This window comes from Sebastes fasciatus, chromosome 6 (genome assembly GCF_043250625.1).
Source record: "Sebastes fasciatus isolate fSebFas1 chromosome 6, fSebFas1.pri, whole genome shotgun sequence".
NCBI classification, from domain to species: domain Eukaryota; kingdom Metazoa; phylum Chordata; class Actinopteri; order Perciformes; family Sebastidae; genus Sebastes; species Sebastes fasciatus.
This window is the reverse complement of record NC_133800.1, coordinates 6,433,421-6,454,547: the sequence shown is the minus strand read 5'-3', so window position 1 is coordinate 6,454,547 and position 21,127 is coordinate 6,433,421. Positions and strand designations below refer to the sequence as shown.

Here is a 21,127-nt window from a genome sequence, read left to right as displayed (position 1 = left end):
GACACATTGACAGCTGTTGTTGCCTGTTCAGCTGAAGTTTGCCATGTTATGATTTGAGAATATTATATTTGTTATGCTAAATGTAGTACCTGTGAGGGTTTCTGGACAACAATTTGCATTGTTTTGTGTTGTTAATTGATTTCCAATAATAAATATATACATTTATTTGCATAAAGCAAACATATTTGTCCACTCCCATGTTGATAAGAGTATTGAATTCTTGAAAAATCTCCCTGTAAGGTTCATTTTGAACAGATAAAAAATGTGATTAATTTGTGATTAATCGTGATTAACTATGGACACAATCATGCCATTAATGGCAATTATATATTTTAATCGATTAACAGCCCTAAAATACTCACATTAATGCTGAGAACGTCTTTGCCATCATTAAATACCTATGTTCAACACTGATAAGTCATTTCTGTTAAAACAAGCGAGGCCTGCATATACTCTCATTGCCTGACGTAACCTCCTACAGTCTTTGTTTAAATTCTTAGGCGGTGACAGGGAGGCTTTCAAGTGCCGTTATTTCCACTCACTGTGCAGATAAAAAAAGACAAGACACAGCACACACTCAGCCTCGTTCACCTCATCCTTTCTCCTCTCTTGACAAGTGACCTACCTTGCTTGTCTGCACAGTGCAAACTTTGTGCAGCTCTCTTTGAGTGTTCTCTTTAGAGTAAGCTCCCTGGCAATGTAAACACCGTCTCTGTGTTAAAGTACAGACTCAGCACCTTAAGTCAGACGCATGTGATGATGAAGCTAAAACCTCTGGCAGACCACATTTGTTATGTTTGTGATGCTTTTCAACACACCAGGTAATGTTGTAGAAGAAACATCCTCGCATTGATTATAGTCTAAGTTTAGTGCATTATGTGTCGGTAATGTTTGCTGGGAAGAGAAAAGATAAAATTACAGCAAGGTTTGGTGCCTCTCTCATTTTTCTGGTGAGCAAGGTGATCAAACATGCAATATTAAGGCATGAAAAAGTAATTCCCCTACTAGAGCCAATTAACTGAAGCCAATTAAATGAGTAATAAGAGCCAGCTGTTCCTCCAAAAATGCAAAAAAAAAAAATAGAGAGGCTGAATACTATACATGTCCACTTTTGGTTTCAGGAATCAAACAGCGACGGTTTCATTCCTGACTCACAATCTTACAGCAGTGTTCAACAATCAAACAAAGAGAAATCAATCATAGAAGACCCAGAGGTAGCAGCTCCTCCATCAACTAAAGCGTTCAATAGGCTTTGATGCGATGCAACCACCGTTTCTGCTCTGTTTGACCCTGCCATCAGTTGGGTGTGAAATATAACACCAGAGGCTTTTTTGGAATATTTTGTGAGTGGGAATGACACACTCAGTCATTGTTCTCTCTCCGTCACCACTTTTTTTTCAGCTGCACTGTTGTTCTGGCTCTTTGTACCTACACGTGTACAGCACAGATAACTCACTTCAAACGGCAACATGAGAGGAAGTGTGTTTGTGGAAAAAGCGAGAGGAAACACAAAATCATTTCTGGACTGCTTTAGACATCCCAGATTGATGGTGGAATCTTCCAGTGGATTTCTCATTTAATGTCATTAGAGTTTGGTTATTTTTAGTGTGCAGATGGTCGGCCTGCAGGGCTCATCCGCCCCTCACACCCCTTAACTTCTGCGCCCGGATCATTTGCTTGCAGTAGGCAGTATGAACATCTGATACGTGTATGCAATTTGGCAAGATAAAGACTTTCATTTAAGACAGCATACTTCTCCCCCAGATGAAGACACTGCTGTTGAAACGGCTTTCTGAACCCGACGTCTGACTTGTCTCCGCCCTCTCATTTCAAATGGTATGACAGCCTTGATGCTTCCAGTAACATGTGAGAGGAAAATGAATGAAATGTTCAGTAATGTCATAAATATTTCAAAGTAAAAAGCTAACTATCTTAAAAAGTGTTTTAAAGGATCCATCCATTAGGGCTGGGCGATGTGGCCGAAATCTTCTATCACGATATTTCATATCTCATAATAAAGATATATATCACGATCTAGCATGTTTTCTGGTAATTCAATAAATAGTCTTTATGAAATAACCACGTAGTAAAGCCTATTTTTGTATACTCCTGTGTGAATGTAATATTTAAAAAAAATGAAAAGCACTGAGTATTTTCTCATTTTAAGAATGAATAAAGTGAACAGAACAGTTTAAAGTGAAATTATATAGAAAAAAATTTGAAAGAAATAAAGGCCTAGCCTATATCACGATAGAAACGATATGGAAAAATATATACGATAGACATTTTTATATAATTTTGATGATATATATCGTCATATTGCCCGGCCCTACTATCCCTCAAATGATGGATATTGATATACATTGTGGGAGGCTGCCTGAACGCTGTGGAGAGAAGGACTCACGGTCCAGTATTTTGTTCTGCTAGTTGACACATTGGGGCGATGGCGTCATAAATTAAATATTTGAAGTGTATCCACAGATATGCCCGACTTCAGTTGAAGATTGTAACCAGGCTAAGCTGACTGGCATGCTACAGCTGACAGGAAATAACTGGTGCACTGCCAAAACTTTCCAGGTAAAACTCGCAAATTTCTGTTCCGCACGTGCGAGTATAGCAGACATAAACAGACTATCCTGAGAGCTCAACAGGATGCACCTGCAGCGGCCGTGGTGAAATCATTATTATTCTGCGGGCCGGATGGGAAGCTTTGGCGATCACTGCCCTAAGTCATGTTCATGTACTGTACTCAAAATGCACCTTTTAGGTCTTTTTCAAGTATCTATTTGAGCAAGATGCTTAGATTGATGTATTTTGTTGAGGTATCCCTTCAAAAGTAATTGCAGGAAGTATTGTAAGTGTATATGTTGCTTATTCTGTCTGATTCTCATATTTTCTGTGATTGAAAGTGATTTACACTGTGGCCACAGCAGATGACAATCTCAAGAAATTACACAGATTTTAAGTATGGGCCTTCCTTTAGAGCACTAATCTTATCTAAATACAGATGGCTCTCCACTTAGGAATTAACCAAGGCCTATGGAAAGGAGGCTGGGTCATGAGCAGACATGGGTCTTGGGGTAAATTGTAAATGGACTTGCATTTATATAGCGCTTTTCCGACTCCAGTCTTCCACTCAAAGCTCTGTACACTACATGTCAGCATTCACTCATTCACACACACATTCATACACTGATGGCAAAGGCTGCCATGCAAGTTACCAACTTTGCCCATCAGGATCTATTCTAAATACTCATTCACACACCGATGGCTGTGCCTTCGGGAGCAATTTGGGGTTAAGTGTCTTGCTCAAGGACACATCAACATGTGACCCGGAGCAGCCGGGGATCGAACCAACGACCTTCCGTTCGGTGGACGACCTGCTCAACCAATCTGAGCCACAGCCTCAGAGGTATAACACATGCGCAGTGTTACTGAAGCTGCGGTCGTGCGATGTGATTGGCTCAATTTCGGCGAGTGCAGGCCAGATTTTACTGCCCATGTGTTATACCTCCATAGATATGACGCGTGACCCAGCCTCCTTTCCATAGGCCTTGGAATTAACCGTCTCCATGTGATTTTCATTGAAGATTTCATTCAAACCTCTTGGTGGCCATTTTCCACCTTCCTATTCTGTCTTGTCAATGATTGCTGTAGTTGCCAAAGAACTATTTTTGTCAAGACTTTAAAAATGGTTTCCGTCATCTGTGCTCTCAGAATGTGGCAGTTTTGAGCCTTCTTGTGCCTTTTTACCAGCTTTGTAGTTGAATGTGTTCAAACACCCAGAAAAGGCTTTGAGACTGTGCTCTGAGTGGCCACACGGCTTCTGTTGTTGATAGGCAGAAACCTTGAGGAAACAAGTGGGAGAATGATTTCCAATAGAAATCCCCACATCTGACACACTTCAGCTGGCCCTTGAGGCGATCTGTCCATTTGCAGCAAAGTGTCAATGGGGAAACACGAACCAGCTCTGCAGCGTGTGAGGCTCTTCTCCTATCTTTCATCTATCTCAAGTCTAGCACTTTATGCTCAATAATACATGAGTTTCATGGAGCTTTGATAAAACATCCAATATTTAGGTCCACGGTATAAACTGTTATCACATTGTTTGTTTGTATGAGACCAACTGTATCTAATGAAACCGTTATTGCTTTGCCTACGCTGGACCGAGCGAGGTAATGAGACTCCGCTTTGGAATTCACTTTTTATTGCCCCTGGTCAAAATCCGACAGTACGTGTGAATGTTTTTAGCTTTAGTTGGAGGTATTAGAAGACATTCTGGCAGTAAGCATCAGCATGTTTCATGTTTGCAGCTTGGTTAAAATGCAGCAGCCAAGGCTTTCTGTGATACAAATCCAAAAATGCAGTTCAGCCTTTTGGCTCTAGAACAACCAGGTAGAGAAGCTTATGCTACAGTAGCTACTTTACTTGTGTGATTGCTTTTACTAGTATTTTTTGCGATGTTTATTTATGCTCTCTGTGCTTGTCCTTGATCTTGTGGTATCTTTTTTTGTACTAATCAATGCAGCAAATTTATGACATATCCTGATATTGAGCTGTAGCGCTGTTGGCATGTTCCACATCTCACTTGATTTAACTGCTTCTTTTTATCAATGTCTCTTGTGATTCCTGCGATAGCCTGGCACACAGATAGTCTTTCATTTAAAGTGGCTATAATCACTATTCCTGTAACAACGCAATAAATCAAATGACAATGTTAAAACAATGTGAAAGAGGCCGCTTGTAATGATGCACCTACAGAGAAGTATCACCTGAATCTTCAGCTCTCTTCGGCTTTTTAATGAGTTTCAGTAAATTGTTTAGCTGTTCGGCCCGCAACTTTACCGTTTTGATTCACTCTCATCTTGTTTTCAGCTGTTCTCAGAAAAGAAAATTGTAAAAAGACACTGTACATTACCTCCTCAGCACATAACAGCAGACTAGCGGGTTAGCGACTAGCTGGTGAACATAGTGGAGCATTTAGCAGCTAAAGAGCCAGATATTTCCCTCAGGAGTTGGTAGAGGCCCAAAACAGGTAAACACTTCTCCAAATGAATGAACAGCTCTCAACTGTTTGCTAACATGTTTGTCATATCAATTTTAAAGGTGATGATATGTCAGTTTTGAGTTTACAATTGTTTTCTGCCACCCCCAAGTCGCCAAAAAACATCAGTTATTGCAGGTTTGACTAGATCACTTGTTGCCAACCTGGGGGGCCCTGACCCCCACTAGGGGTCGCGAGGCCTTCTTGATTTTAAGGGATGTAAGACAACTTTTAGAAATAATATACGGTTGCCATATCTCAGCCTTTCATTAATTTCTGTGAAGAAAACTAAACCAAAATTGTATTTTTAAAGTTTGAATTATTATTTAAGATATAAACTTAAAAAAAGATCTCGCAGGATAAGGGCACGGTGAAGACCTGAACACAAGCTGATATATTCATAGAGCCTTCCCTCTCTGCTAAACAGCCTCGTCCTGCATTAGAAAAGTACACAGTTAAAACAACCAAAGAGCCAATAGAACGATCACCAAGTGTCAGGGAGGAGAAAAAAAAAGAATTTGTCAAAAAACAAGCCTATAATGTCTGAATGATTGTTAACAATTTAAAAAAAAAAATACATAATACAGACAAATATTTGTATTAAATGTTCCTAAAAATAACAGGAAGACTTATCTCTGATGCAATATTCACAGAATATAATCTGCTCAAAACTCTCGTTTTGTACAAAACTCCTGCAGTTATATCGTTACAGTAGTACATGAAACAGGTAACCTAAAAAAAAATATGTGCCTCTGTGTCCTCCGGTGCTCCTAACGGCATCTGCAAGATTTCACAGAGCTGATCTGAGGTCTGCTGTCCATCTGCTGTCTATGAGAGCCGGCTGTCAATCACTCGCAAACTCCGATCAAACAGTCATACTCGATTAAATATGAATCAATATTATGTTACGTTAATGCCTATTTTCTCACCTCAAATGTTTTCAGAATCATCTTGTAGTGCACGGTTTAGCTGTAAAATGAGAAAGTTTGTGACGCCGCCGCCATTGTGAAAACTGTTGAAGGAACGCCAAGTTCCGGTCACATGACCGGAGCACAGCCAATAGGAACGCTCTCTCAATGAAATGACCTCAAAGTCTCCCGTCACAGGCTAGATTTTTTAAAGCCTGAAAACAGAGCCATGAGGAGGTGCAGAAGTCTAGTTTTCTCTCAGATCACTTGAATTACAAAATGCTGAAAGGTTATTATGGATTTTTTGCCCAATGATGCCAAAAATATACTGCCTACTGCCACTTTAAGGAAAAAGGTTGGGAACCACTGGACTAGATGACCCGAGTTCAGGACACATCTTAGCAATTTCCTCCTCACTGAAGTGTCTTTGAACAAGATGAGCCAGATAATGTGTTGCAATATTTTTGCCATTATCCATGGCTCCTGAAAAATGCTGAATATTTTCAGGGTCCTGTCAAGTCAAGCTGAACAGGCTGTTGGCCACCTTTGGGCCATCACTCACATTTCTATATCCAAGTATCACATTTGAGGTTAGTATATTATTTCCTTTTCTATTAAAAACTCTTTAAAAAAATGTTCATATGCCTGTATGTTTCAACTTCAGATCTGACCTCAACATTGTATAGCATTAAAGCTGCACTGGCAATGCACCAAGCCCACAGCCACATTTGTAATCCAGCAGTGCTTTGAATATGGAAAAGATTAAAAACAATAGCTGAGCTACTTCACGCTGGCTCTGGCTTGACCTCGCATACTCGGCTCCAGCATCAGCTATGGCCTTGCCACGTTGAAACAAAACAACTAAAGTGTCAGCTCCTCCATGTAAAGCAGCATATGAAATGTTCAATTCAGTCATGATATTTCATATGTTTTCCCAGTGGCAATTGTTTCCTCGCACGATCCACTGGGATCCATGCATTTATTCATTTCATCAGAGAGATCAGAGCTCAGGGGCAGAGAGTAGTGTTAACCTTACACATGAGGCAGCTATATATATTTAGTTGAAGGACATTTTAATACGCATGACCACATTTGCTATGTGCACCTATCTTTATCAGTTTGTTTTCTCTCTCACATTTTACTCACGTTTATTCGAGAATCGAGCCCAGCCAGAACTACTGAACAGTATCAACCAGTATCAATAAAACACATCACATCCATTTTTTGCAGCTACACCTCTCCTGCTGGTTTTGAACACATTCCAGTTACTGCTGTCTCCCTGTCTCTCTGTTGTCGTGCCTTCATGTTTATGGAGGCTCAGCCGCGCTGCAGTGGCAACAAAATCATGGTAATCATCTCTGTTGAATGATGTAAGATTTTTCTCATTGTTGTGGCAGAGCTGACCAATTCTGATTTGAGCATTCAAAGAGAAGATGCTGTCGGGCTGCATGCATGCCCCAGGATCTGATATCGTATCACACATCCAAAATGTGACTCCTAATAGTCGCCACGCTCCGAAACATTCAATGGACAAATAAGAAATGTGACTCGTTTTTACTTTAGCAGGTAAACATCCATTGATATTCATATTCAGGTCGCCACTTTATGCAGATGTATACAGTATCCAGAGGGCCTAACCACACATCCAGTGTTCTCCTGTTGTCTTGATAAATTAATGCATAATGCACATTTCCACAACAATAATTACAACTTTGGAGTTTTGCCATCCTCCCCAGTGCTGCGGACGGGTTTTTCTTTTTAAACAGGCACACTGTTTTGATTCATTAATTATTTTCGAGTCAGATTGACTTCGCAGGGGGGTTGTCGAAGTTACCTTTAAGGAAATGCAAACTTCTTGCAAAGATGCTTCACGTTAAAAGCCTTCCAGTAGCTCAAAGACCATAATGCTGCTCTGGGTTTTCTGGTAGACTTTTAATATGAGACATTTGCAGGAGGTGTTGAGTTTCATCGACGGTACCTGAACAGCAATCAAAAAAACAACTAAGTAGAAGCGATTTAAATTAATAAATGATTGAAAACAGTTTTTCTGCTAATAAAAAAACAACAACAACAACTCGTGTACTTGTGAAATTAGCATTGTGGAAATAAACATTATACTAATTTTCTTTAGTATTTAGGAGGAAGATGTTTACCTATTATCCCTTTTCACAGATATATACTGTAACCAGAAGTTTGAACCACATTTGTCTGACTTAAATTTGTTGGTCTCAGTCACAGGAGAACTGTTAGAGGTGAAGTGAAATGCTTTAATAGGATGGACTAGTGTTACTATGGCTTGCCATGGCCAAACCGAAGTTGATTGGAACATACATACGGTGTATAATATTACCATTTCCATGCAACACAATACTGCTGAGCCCTTTCTCAGTCAATTAAAGTCCAATATGATTTTACCAAGGGCACATATAATCAATTCTAGGATTATACAGAAACATGATACAAGCCGGTGGTGTCCTCCAATCAGCGGTGGATATAATGGAATGCCCTGCTCATATTCAACACACAATTACACTAATGACACTGCATGGCCGTGGCCTCGTGATCCTGCATCAGAATGAAGGTATTCATCATGATAATTAGACAGCTTTGTACGGGGGAAGGCTTTATTTGTGTGTTTGGGGTGGCACGGCGGACTATAGAGCACCTAAGTTTGATGGTTCCACACATGAATAAGTCATATGCTGAGCCTATCCATATTTCATCAAACATCCTCATCTATAATGGACGCTGCTCGCCAGCCGAGGCTCTCACCTGATAGGGGCTGTCTCATCGCCCTTGTCCAGCCACTCCTGCGGAGGGATGATGTACATACACCACAGACCCCAGTTGTAGCCATGGGCGGCGTTGGCGTACTGCTGCACCTCAAACGTGTTGTACTTGATGTTGTCTATGGCGGGCAGGATGATGCGGGTGTGATCCTCCTTCATCCGGGTCAGAATAGGTTCAGCCCTTTGGACAAGAACAGAGGAAGGAGTTAAGAGCGGACTGTCTGAGTTGAATATGCAGAAGCTTTATTGCACAGTTGCAGGTGGAGAAAGAGAGTGAGAGGAGAACAGTCTGCTACAGGGAGAGTAATAAAGCTGTACACATTTCCATTCTGCCCTGTAGTGGTCTGAGGTACTAATACTGCAACAATGTTAGAATGAATAATCTGGTCAAGGATGACCGGATGAATATTGTAACTGAATGTGTACGTAAAGTGAGAGCTGTGAATGTGGTTTCACAGGAGCGATGTGCAGGAAATCAAATATATTTTGAAACATACTGAACAGAGAGGTATTCACTGTAGATCCTGATTCCATAAAACGCCGGCAGGAGCAGCTACGGATGACTGTAGATGTCGTCTCAACCTTCACTCCGGCGCTACATTTACACGGGGTTTTCGGAGATGATGCAGTCTGTCGAGTCAGCATTTATTCAACATTCGAAACGACTGCCAGGACGCGCTTCCCTCCACTATTTATGATGTGAAGGTCTTGCAAAATGAATTTTCTGCAGAACAACAAATAATATCATATTTTATACTCTATCTCCTGCTCATGAAAACGAAATGTCAAAGTGTGACACTTATCCCGGTGAGAGACTTGATAAGAGGTAAAACCTGATAGAGCAAAACACATCAGGTGAAAAGAGAGGCTTTGTCTGCTCCTGGGAAACTATCCACTCTCTTTCTCTTTTTTTTGTTTTTTTCCTTCATGTGAAGGGGTTGCAAGTTAGTTTCTGTAAAAAGGCCTGGCTCTGAGCACTCACCAGACTCTTCATCTCGTGGCTTTTACTCCGAGGCAGCTTTGGCCAGCACGCATTCTTTTAGAGCGTCAAGTGGAGAGCAGGGGCCATATTCACAAAACATCTTAAGGCTAAGAGATCTTAACAGGCCAATTTGGGAGAAACACCTCGAAATGATGGGCTTGTCAGTCTGTACTTTAATACTTTAATAAAGGGTTTTGTCTTAGTTCATGGAGCATTTTAACACCAGCTCCTGAGCCTGCAGGTTAGGGGCAGTCAAGAGCACTCATAAGTCACTAAGTGACTAAGTGAAAGTGGCCGCTGCTGGCAGTCCGTCTAACTGGGTCAACAGTTTTGAAAGATTTAAAGATGTTGACGTTTTAAAAAATAAATGTATAAAATGTATTTGATTATGTTAATGAGAGCAGAGCTAGTTACAGTATGCAGCCATTGGGAAGAATTAGACTTTACATCAAACCTTCTCTAGATGCCAAAGTCCAACAGTTAATTTCCTTATAGATTTACACCACCTATAACAGAGCAGGCATTGTGGCAATTAAACCTGCAGTAGGCAGAATGTTTTTGGCATCATCATAAAGTCACAAAAACACAACGAGTCTTATAACTAACTTAACTAAAGAAAACATACTTATTAATATTATATTCCATTTTCTGCCAATAGATCCCCTATAATTGTTACACACTGTTCCTTTAAAGGCTGGTGATGTTCTGTGTTTTTATATGAGAGGTTTTCTGGGGGAAAAAGGTGAAACCAGTTGAGATGCTGTCTCTTTGTCTTATCAACAGAGGAACAAAATGCTCATTACAGTTTGGTTTCTTTTTTTAGCTCAGAGTATCTTGTTTGGGGACAGTCTGTGTCCCAGAAAGGCTTCAGTACTTCCTCTCACCTTACATCCACACAATTACAGTAAACTGGTATAACTAATGTCACATGCAAAATGTTTTTTTTTTTCCAGCTACACACCTTTTGGGGACTGTATTTTCCACTACTAACTACTGGTGTATTCATTCATTCCAACTTTTCTCTTACTCTTAGAATGGTGTCTCCATTCCTTCCAGTAAAAGCTGCCCTCAGCAGTTTTGTTAATAGGTCTTAAGAGGCAACACTTAGCTACTGTAGGAACTTTAGTGCCATCTAGGAGGACTTCGACTGGTAAAATAAAATACTCCAGAATTCTGGTGCCTTAGTCTCTTGGTCACTGGGATGGTTTTTCGTCGATGCCACACACAGTAAGCTCCCTTTGCTATTTAAAGCTTTGGCCAAGGGCAACGCGGTCTTGAGATCCATATGGTGCAGAAACGATGCCGAAACGCTGCTGGCACTGGCTACATTTGTATAATCTTCTCATGCTTAGAGATGATCTCCATCAGATCTTCAAAGTGACTCTTCATACGCTCAATTCTTCACATGATATACTTCTAAATTTATGTGAAAAAAAGGGGGTCCAATTATAAAATGGTAACTGTATCTCTTCAGCATACTCCCACACTCCAACTTTCTCTCTGTCTCCCCACCCACTGACTTTCTTTCTCTCCGTCTTCACCCTGATCCCCCCCCACCCCCCAACCCCCATCTACTTCTCTTCAAAAAGTGATACCCATTTATCTTCCAAAAGCCAAATTACTACTTATCACATGAAGGTAGAGGACAGAAAGTGCAGAGGGAATGGATCCAAATTGAACAATATGGGATGTCAAAGATACGAAGCAGTACTTAGAAAAAGCCATCATTTAATAACCTGAGAGTGTTTGGTAAAAATACCACGGCCGCTATTCTGAGAAGTTGGCAGATGGCTCTTTCTGTCTCTACAAAGTATATTAACTGTTACAGACACACCCTTTGATTTGTAGCATTGTTGATGGCCAATACTGTGGGTAACCATAACCTCCAGTCAGTGGTCATGATAAGGCAAACAACCAATACAAACCAATAGAGAGGCGAAGTCTCATCTAACTCTCTACAAAAGAGTGAATAAGCGTAATCCCCAAACTGTCAAACTATTTCTTTAAATTTATGCAATAACATTGTATTGTATGAAAGACCTTTAACTGTTTTTGACCAGCCTTTGCTAAGAAACATGATAGAGAGATCTTGCAGAAACTATTACATATTAAAAATACACCTAGTGGGCACTGTATTAGGTACAATCTAATGCAATCGATACAACAGCTCTGCCATAAATGCCACCTTTACAAAGGTCATAATGTTCAGCTTTTGTTGACATTGTCAGAATGTTTAAATTGAATTATATGTTTATGACATGATATTGAGGTGTTTCCATTTTTTTTGTCCTTCCATTTACATGACACCTCTGAATATAATGCAGTCCAGTACAACACCATCACTAACCATGACCTCAAAACATATAATTGACTTTACTTCCATTACGCTGTCAAAAACAAAACTCATAAAATTAGACTTTTGGCAGAACAATTGTACTGGATTGCGTCAGATTGTACAGGTGAGCCTGATAAAGTGACCACTGAGTGTATAATCATCAAAATTGGCCATTAGCTAGATGTCTTCACCTGCCAATCACCAAAACCACACTGGCTGTTCTGTGCTGTTATCAGCTGCTCCAACAAATCAATGTCACTTTCATTAATTTCTAGTAAGTCCTCCCCTTTAACATCCTGAATGGCAGCGGCAACTTCACATCAACCAGGGAGCGCTAAAGACCTGATAGCTGCCTGCAGTGTGCAGCTGATCTCTTGCTACTTTAGCTGGCCGGGGTACCCACTGCATACGTTTCCTGGGTGTAATTTAAATTTATCTAACACATTTTTTTGTGATTCAGTTTTTAATCAAATGAAAAATGGATTACAAACTTGTTGATAATTATAAGCGATTCGAGTAATTACTCGAGTAATTACGATTTTATCAAGGTCGCCTAATACATTTTCAGAATTTCTTCCCTAGTCTTTACTTGATATTTATATCTGCAGTGCAGCTTTGAGCCACATGAGAGAGGCAGGATGTTCGTATTGTCCTGATAATTGTAACCTACTTATAACATTGAATCTAATATTAAAAGTCTAGCTCACATTCTGTTTGTTTGATCGATGAGAGGGCCTGTTTACTCCGCCTAAATGAATTTAACATGTGTATGTTTTCAATTACATATGCATAAAAAAAAGTTGTCATTTATCAAAAGTATTCGATATGTTTGGTTTATCCATTCAAGATAATATGAGGTGAAGCGGAAATGGCAGTAATGCACAAATACACTCTGATGATTTAATTTTATGATATTACGATTTATTTATAGGGTTGCGTTGGTTTGTCATTTTTAAAAAGTGGGTCCCCAGAAAAAAAAGTTTGGGAAACAAGATGTACAGATGTGTTGATGTCTAAATATTCTCTTTTATTGCAAACAATAAAATAGATCTGACAGTTAGACTTCAGAATTATTGAATTATTTTTTTCTGTGTTTTGACTGCTGCAGGTTACAATCTAGTGAATTATTTTTGAAACCTTTTGATGTTTCAAAGCGTCTGACAAACAGTTATGACTCAATGAGTCATTCCGTTGTTTGAAACAGACAGTTTGAGCAAAGCTTGCTGACTGAAGGCCAACATATCATGTACAGCATGCGAGTACAATAAAAACTTTGCTTTAAACTTTAGACAGCATTGTTTATGGTAGCAGTGTTACTGACATGGTTAGCCGAGGTGTTGCTGCTACTGAATCTCCTGGTGTATACACTCCCTAACCTTGAGGTGCTCTCTCTGCCATCCCAGCATCATCCATTCATCTCCCTGCACCCTTGAGAAACCCCCAAAACACCCCAGAGCCAGCCAGCAGCTCCTGCGCCTCGGGGATCCATGAGGCCGATAAGATAGAGACTCTCTGGAAATGAGGACACATCTGATTTTGACAGACGAGCCTGTGTCAGTCCTCTTCCTGTATCTGCCATTTCATCTGCATGTAGCGCAGAGACGGGTTATTCATCCACATCGGCCCAAATCATACTCTGTTTCTTATTACAGGATTTTCCCCCCTTCCACCGATGACTCATCCAATATCATGAATACATGCTGACAACCTCCATTGCCGTCCGCTCCGCCATGCCATTTCTTGCAGCAGTTCATATTGAAGCAGGAGCCCCTTTTGATTTATTAACTCTTCATGGCTGACTGTTTGTCTTTCATAATAGTCGGCACCTTTGTGGAGCTTCGCGTCAGGCTGCGCACACATTTCTCAGAAATTAAACAAACAGAACGGCGTGTTACAAGCCAGGATAAATATCACCGTCCGATCGCAATTTATATCTGCCTTACTCAAACTCAGAGAATGTCTCACTATCTGTCCTGCCTGTGTCCGGTATTGACATAAAAAATCCCTGCAGCTCTCCCCTTTGAGATTACATTTTTTATTTAGTATTTCCAGATCGACTGATCTCAAATAGTTAATGATTCCGAAGCCGGGGAATTATCAGATTATGGAATCTAACTGTGCCCAGAATTATGCCCCAAAGAGCAGCAGGGCCCTCAGAGCCTAAAATAAGATCTACTCTATTTCTGCATTGGACTTAACGCAGCAGAACATGTGAGCTACTCATGCAGGGAGCAAATGTAATTTTGGTGTACTGTAGCTTTCATGGATGACCCAAATAATTTATATGAGAGCAAGCACAAGAATAGCACAGCAAATTGAAGGAGAGTTACATTTCTGGTGTTTAGGAGATCCTTCACAGATCTCACTTTATGAAAAGTTAATTTATCTGTCAACGCACAGTGTTAAAACACAGTGTCAAGGTTGTTTTCTCTAAGTGAGCTCTGATAATGTTACCATGAGGATGTTTAACTCCTAACCTGGCTATGACACCACTATAAGCCTTATGAGTGTTGACGTTATATTTGAATAAAAGATGAGACTTAATTGATCCCAGAGGGGGCGTTCACGTGTACCTCAATGCAGATACTCATCTTTATCTTGCGTGGTGTGATTTGTAACTAATGTATCTCACTAAAGGTTAACTAAAGTGTCCATTTTTGCTATCTATAACAATTATTTCTTTACACTTTCTGACTTTAAATCCACATATGTTGAAGTTTGATAGTTTGCACAACTTTGTCAGTATATTGTTTGAATCAGTAAGCAAGAAAAAAACAAGGCTCTGTTAACTCTGTCTTAACCATACGGAAATAACCTCCAGACTTCTTTTGTGCTTATTCTTGGCTTTCCTCTATTAATCATGCTCATAGAAAGCCAACTACCTCTAAATTTGCTCATCAATCATTCAACACATTAGATACAGGATTTTTTATGTTAAAGTGAAACAGTCATGTCACTAAACTTATGATCATAAGCATATAGGAAAATTACTGAGAAAATATGGCAAATATTAACTGTTTCAAAACAAGATGGGCTAAACGGCTGAGCTACGTAAAGTGAAATCATGGATAAAATTAATGTATACATGTAGATGGGTGGATTTGAATCAATGTGATTCTAAATATGCATGCTCATAAAGATTTGTATCTGTATTTAAGTATGTATGTACTGTATGACACATCTGAGCTTGTCGAGAAGGAGGATAAATAACGCTCCAAACTTGCGCTGAATTTTGGCGAGGAAAACCTGGCATAGTCATTTTTCGAAGGGGTTCCTTGACCTCTGACCTTCATGGCTTTGTGTTGTTAATTGATTTCCAATAATAAATATATACATATATTTGCATAAAGCAGGCATATTTTCCCACTCCCATGTTGACACGAGCATTAAATACTTGAAAAATCTCCATTTAGGTAAAGTTCAAATGTGAGATTCATTTGAGATTAATCGCGATTAACTATTTTTTATCGATTGACAGCCATAATAAAAATATTTTGTCCCTAAATTCAGTGAATAATCGTGATAAATAACCATGATGTCAATATTGACTTTGATCAATATTGACATCATTTTTATTTATATTATCAATTTTGATTATTATTTTGGCTATAATCGTGCAGGCCTAATTTTATTCACACAAAGAGTCAATAATTACTGTGTTAAAATACAAACTCTTCAAAGAGACTTAAATTAGCCCTGTGTTGTGTACCCAAATATATACGTTACAGTGTTAAAATGAACTATGATAGTGTTAATGTGATGCATCTGCATATGTACGTGTGTGTGTGTGTGTGTATGTGTGTGTGGTATGAGAAGAATCTAAGCCTCTAGCAATTTTTAAGCGCATTAAATCTGTGTAAATGTGAGGCCGTCCACACTCTTCCTGCCCGGCTGTTTCACAGAGCAGCTCAGACATGTTCATGTAGAGCACATATTAATATAGGCCAGTCTCCTGCCTCCCATAAAAAATGCAGAATCTAAAGAAAGTAAAAAGGTATCCGCGCAGAATCTCAATTTATTATAGCGTTGGGGCTTTTTGAAGTAGATGGTGAGACGCAGAAGCATGAACTGGAAAGGGTTCCTACGAGGCAATGTAAGATTCCACACTACTTCTAAATGCATTTGCTCAGGATGTGGTTGATATGATACAAATGTAAAGGTGGCATAAATCTCTGTCTTTTCTGCGGTTTTGGAGGTCTGCCTAGCCTGTGCTCTGTGAAGCACTAAGTGCGGCTGCAGCCTTCTTTTCTCGTCTCCAGACAGATATAAACACTGAACCACCGCCAGACACAGTGAGCGAGACCAAAGACATGATTTACTTTTGCTAAAAAAAATATTTCCTCAGCCTTCAACAACTCTGGTATTTATGTACCATTGAATTTAATATAATACCACTCCACCTGCACGGCATTATAAGCAGATAGAGCTCCGTGATATTAACAGGAACTGATATCAAATATGGATGTGACAAATATTACATATCTCATAATTACAGGAGGCGGAGGTTGGGTTTTTATCCCTTTCTTACTTTTATGAATTCCACCAGTTTGTCTTATTCTTAGATAAACTCACCAGGTCTCATAGCGGCGGAGCATTCAAAATTCATCAAAGTGTTGCTTTCTGAAGCATGTATTTCATTACAACCTCCCTGCAATGACAATCTTATCTCCAGCACACACAGCAGGGAGCGGCTGCTACACTTCTAATCATTAATCGTTAATAACCTGAGATGGCAACTGTGCAGGGACTTCAAAAACCAAATAAATATCAATTTCCCCTCTGCAGCTGCATGGTAGCATACAGCAGGTCCTAATTACAACACGCTCCCATTTCCTGCCATTAATCCTGTTTATTTACAGAGCATTGCAGAGGGAAACGGGTCCTGTTCGGAGCAGAATGGACAGCCGTTGTCTCAAGGATGGATGGATATAAAGCGTTAGAGGAGATGGATTACGAACATTTAGCTGATGCAATACCACCTTAATGATAGGCAACGATTTCATATCCTCATATTAAAGCGGAGCAAAGCCGTGGAAATCTAATTCCATCACTCCTCTGGTGGAAACCGCTCGCTTCTTAACTCCTCATAAACCAACATGGCGTGAGGGAATGGGAAACAGCTGTCAAGCGCGCTATACAGTATGGTACAATTATGTCCGCTTTAACAGTAATGCGAACCAGCAATACGTTTCAGCTGCGAATGTACAGCACACCAGGTGGAATGCCACGCCAGTGAATCGCAGCACTGCAGCCCGCAGCTGGCAGCATTGTCTCTGGCTCAGTATGCACAGGCAGGCAGTGTGTACAAGGTCATTGAGGGAGACTCGCCACAACATCTACTGTAGAGGAACCATCCATCTCACTTATCACTGGATGTGCAATGGTGAATAATCATATAATGATAAATAGGGGGGCTTCTTCCATTGTAGCAAATAGATAGTGTAGATACCACAAGTGAATCTATCTGAATAAAGGAGCAGCCAAGAATGTTTGCAGACATACAGTAGATAATAAATGCGCACACACACTCACGCAAGATAAGCAGCGTGAAGGAGGTTCTTGAAGATGCCTGTCATCTCCTCCATTGCTATATCCCTTTACCCAGCATCTACTTGTAGAAAAATCACAGCGATCCTGCTCTACTTTTCATTGACTCCTGTAAATAAAAACTCACGCAAAAGCAAATCTGAAGCAGCAAAAAAAAAAAAAGTAAAGGCAGCGGGTTATCAAAGGAAGATGGAGGCGGGTATGTGGGTGAGGGTGTGTGGGAGGGGGGGGGGTAACAGAAGGGAGAGGTGTGTGGAATTCACACGATGGCAGCAGGTGAACTAACTCAAAGGAAATTTGCCGACACAGCCTGTAGAATGGAGGAGGTGGTGATGGCATCGCACGAGAACTGAAGAGGAGGAAACCTACACGGAGGTGAATGGGTTATGTGGGGGCATGAAAGGCACGTCTATTTTTTGAGCGAGAACAGATGGGGAAACAGATGAGGGATCCACCAGGGTATCAATTATCATCAGTATTGCACCTAGGCAATGATGCAACTTTCTCCCTGAGTGCCGTTTGTTGGCTGGGCGGCTCAGCTTGCACAGCCTCCGGGCCTCGAGTTCACATTCATGCTACAAAACAGAGCGCCGAGAGGCAACGATCAAGGTACATCAAATCACTACAAGGGTTACAAGGTCAGTGTGTTTGGTTGGTAAATGGCTGACTAATACATGGTAGACAGTAAGCGTATGCTTTATTCATTTTCTAAGCATGGGTCGTGCTCACCCTGACCTTTAGTGCTTTTATGTCATCTTAACAAAACACAAGAGGGACAAGGACCTTCTTCAGTACTAGACCAGCTCATAAAACAAGCTTTAACAAGATAAAGCTTGCTTTAAGCTGGCATGTCAGTGCCCTGTTATGTGAGCATGGCAGTATTTTGTAGGAGTGTAACGCTATGATATAATCTGCATCTGTTTATTTCACATAAATATCTGTATTTGTATTTGTGCTGGAAGTGAGAAAAGCCTGCACCAGATGTTGTTAGAAATCATCCAGACTGCTTAATTTTCTATGTAATATTGTTTTCTACTGCCATTTATACTCCTCATACCAGCCTGATCTCACAGAAATACGTGAAATGACCACGACCTCTTAGCAGCGCATTACCTGATGGTGGCACGCAATTAGTGTTGCACAGTACACCGATACTAGAAAGGTATCACAATACCCTGCCAGTTATGAAACACCATTTTATTAGTACCGGTACTTTAAGAATGATAGTGTTTTATAACTTTGTTGCTGGTCAGTCAAAAAATAAGCTGTAGCGATAACCAGAAGGATGGAGTCAACAAATGACGTTGAAAAGAAGATTTAAGCAGGCCCTGAAGCGCTCACCGGCTGCACAGTACCGCTCTGAGCGTTTGTCTCTATCAGTAGAACCCCCTTAAAAAAAACAAGGCAATAAAAGCACGGCTCCAATTACCGATCAAATGCACCGATAACATTAGATTCACCGTCTTTTTCTGAATCTATCCAAGCATCTCCTGTAATACGGCAAACACATAATCCACCAAAGAGCATTTGTCAAAGTGTTATTTTACCGTGTGTCTCTGTTACGTGAGACTGATAAAAAGTTATTGGGGATGAACTTCACTTACAACTATCTACACCTCCATGTTTTTAGTCTATAGCTTTTTTCTTAAGGTTTTTGGCAAATCCACATCATGGAAAGTCATCCTGCTTTGGTTACTAGCAGTTCCTGTTCACACTGTACAACAACAACCAGCTGGATTACTTTTACTACTACTACTACTATTATTACTACTACTTGAAGTTATAAGGAGTGTCTTCCTGTCACCACTGTACTGTATTGTAGCAGTGAGTGTATGATTTCTGTGTGCTTCTCAGAGTTCAGACTCTGAGAAGAGGTAATATGAGGTTTGGGGAATATTGTGTGATAACAGTGGGGGGTAAAAAAACAACAAATAGTACAACAAAAATGCTGCTGCCTATGCCTTTCGTATGTGTTCAGAGTGCATTATCTGTACATATACAAAAAATTTATTCATATTTGTTTACATCCCTGGTATCTAGTTAGCCAAGAAGGCTGAACTGCATCTAGGGACACTGTAAACAATATATAACTGGAGAAACATATCTCTCTGCTATCCTCCTCCATCCCTCCTCTTCCTCCTTCATCCCCACCGGTCCCTCTCCTGCCTCCCAGGCAGCTTCCCAGGGAACGAAAGCTACACTTCATCTTCAAACACTGACGGCATGACAGGCTCAAATTAGGTGCCAATTACATCTATTTGAGTGACTTGTTTGCTGGTAAACTTAAGCAGCAGGCAGACATTGGACTGAGACCCCCAGAAGTAATTTCATATCCTAAAATAAGCCCAGAGCCAGCAGGTAAAATGGTGTCGAAATGCTCATCATTTGTGCTGCCTCTTTAATTACACTCACTCTCGCCTTTCACAGTGTTTGGCTCTCTCTCTTGTCATAAGTGTGTATATGTTGGACAGGTAGTGTTATTTAAATTGGGCTGTCTTTTTATTCAGCTCTAACCAAAGCCCATTACTCCCAATTTAAAGAGGAGATGCAAGAGAGGAAAGCTTATTACTGATAAACCCTTACTTATAATAAGGGTCATTCTGCTGAAAAGTGCTGTCTCAGTTAGAAATGACCTGGCACTATATCAAAATGCTTAGGGCAGACTAAACTGCATATTTCAACGATAATAGTCTTACATGAAATCCTTCTGTACTGAAAACATGAAAAGCAAACCACAAAGGTGAGAAAGGACAGAGAAACAGCTCAGACCTTCCCGTGTTAAACATGACCTTTTCTTACCAGCCAGTGTTGAACTCGACGTGGGCATCAAAGAAGCCGACGACAGGAGCCGTGGCGGCGTTCCAGCCGTGTATTCTGGCTCGGATCAGGCCCTCCCGCTTGCTGTTCCTCACGATCTTTACCAGGCCCGGGTAGCGTTTGTTCACATACTGGTCCAAGTTGAATTTCAGCTCCACTGGAAGAGGGCAGATTAGAGAAAATCGTCCTTTAAATTACAGTACATCCAAATGACAGTGTGAGGACATTAACCAGGCAGCTGTAGCAAATGATAATGTGTTTCCAACATGGTTTCGGTCTAACTTGCCTTGAGTTTTTAATGTCAGGACTGCAGTGGAAATTAGTGCTGCCTTCTTCTTTTTTTGGATTATCTTTACTCTTTTAGCTAAAAGAGTGTATAATGATGGTAAATAGTGTCGGGCAAGTTGCTTGAAAAATGCAATCAATTACTCATTACATATTAATCAATAGCAAAACAATTCTTTTACATAAATTTACGTTAGTTAATCTTACTCAGCTGAGCCCCGTCACAAGTAGCCTATCTTTAAACAACTCCAAAGCCTCCAAACCCACACGGTACGTCTTCAGTATTCAACACATGGAGAAATTGAAAATGAGACATAATGGTTTAACAGGCAGCCAGTCTACGGTATGGAGGTTTTTACCGACTATCATTACCTAGCTTAACGTTTAGCCCCGGCCACCGCACAAAAGCACTCCATACTT

General features: G+C 40.4%; 1 protein-coding gene across 1 annotated transcript in view; it reads right to left on the bottom strand.

Annotated features, from left to right (window-relative positions):
* Positions 1-21,127, bottom strand: part of galnt9 (polypeptide N-acetylgalactosaminyltransferase 9) — a 111,583-nt gene that overhangs the window by 49,170 nt on the left and 41,286 nt on the right. Inside the window, exons 4-5 of the mRNA XM_074637332.1 lie at positions 20,405-20,579; positions 8,725-8,922 (exon numbers count right to left, since the gene is read on the bottom strand). Coding sequence (XP_074493433.1) covers positions 8,725-8,922; positions 20,405-20,579 — 373 coding nt within the window. The remainder of the gene's footprint in view (positions 1-8,724; positions 8,923-20,404; positions 20,580-21,127) is intronic.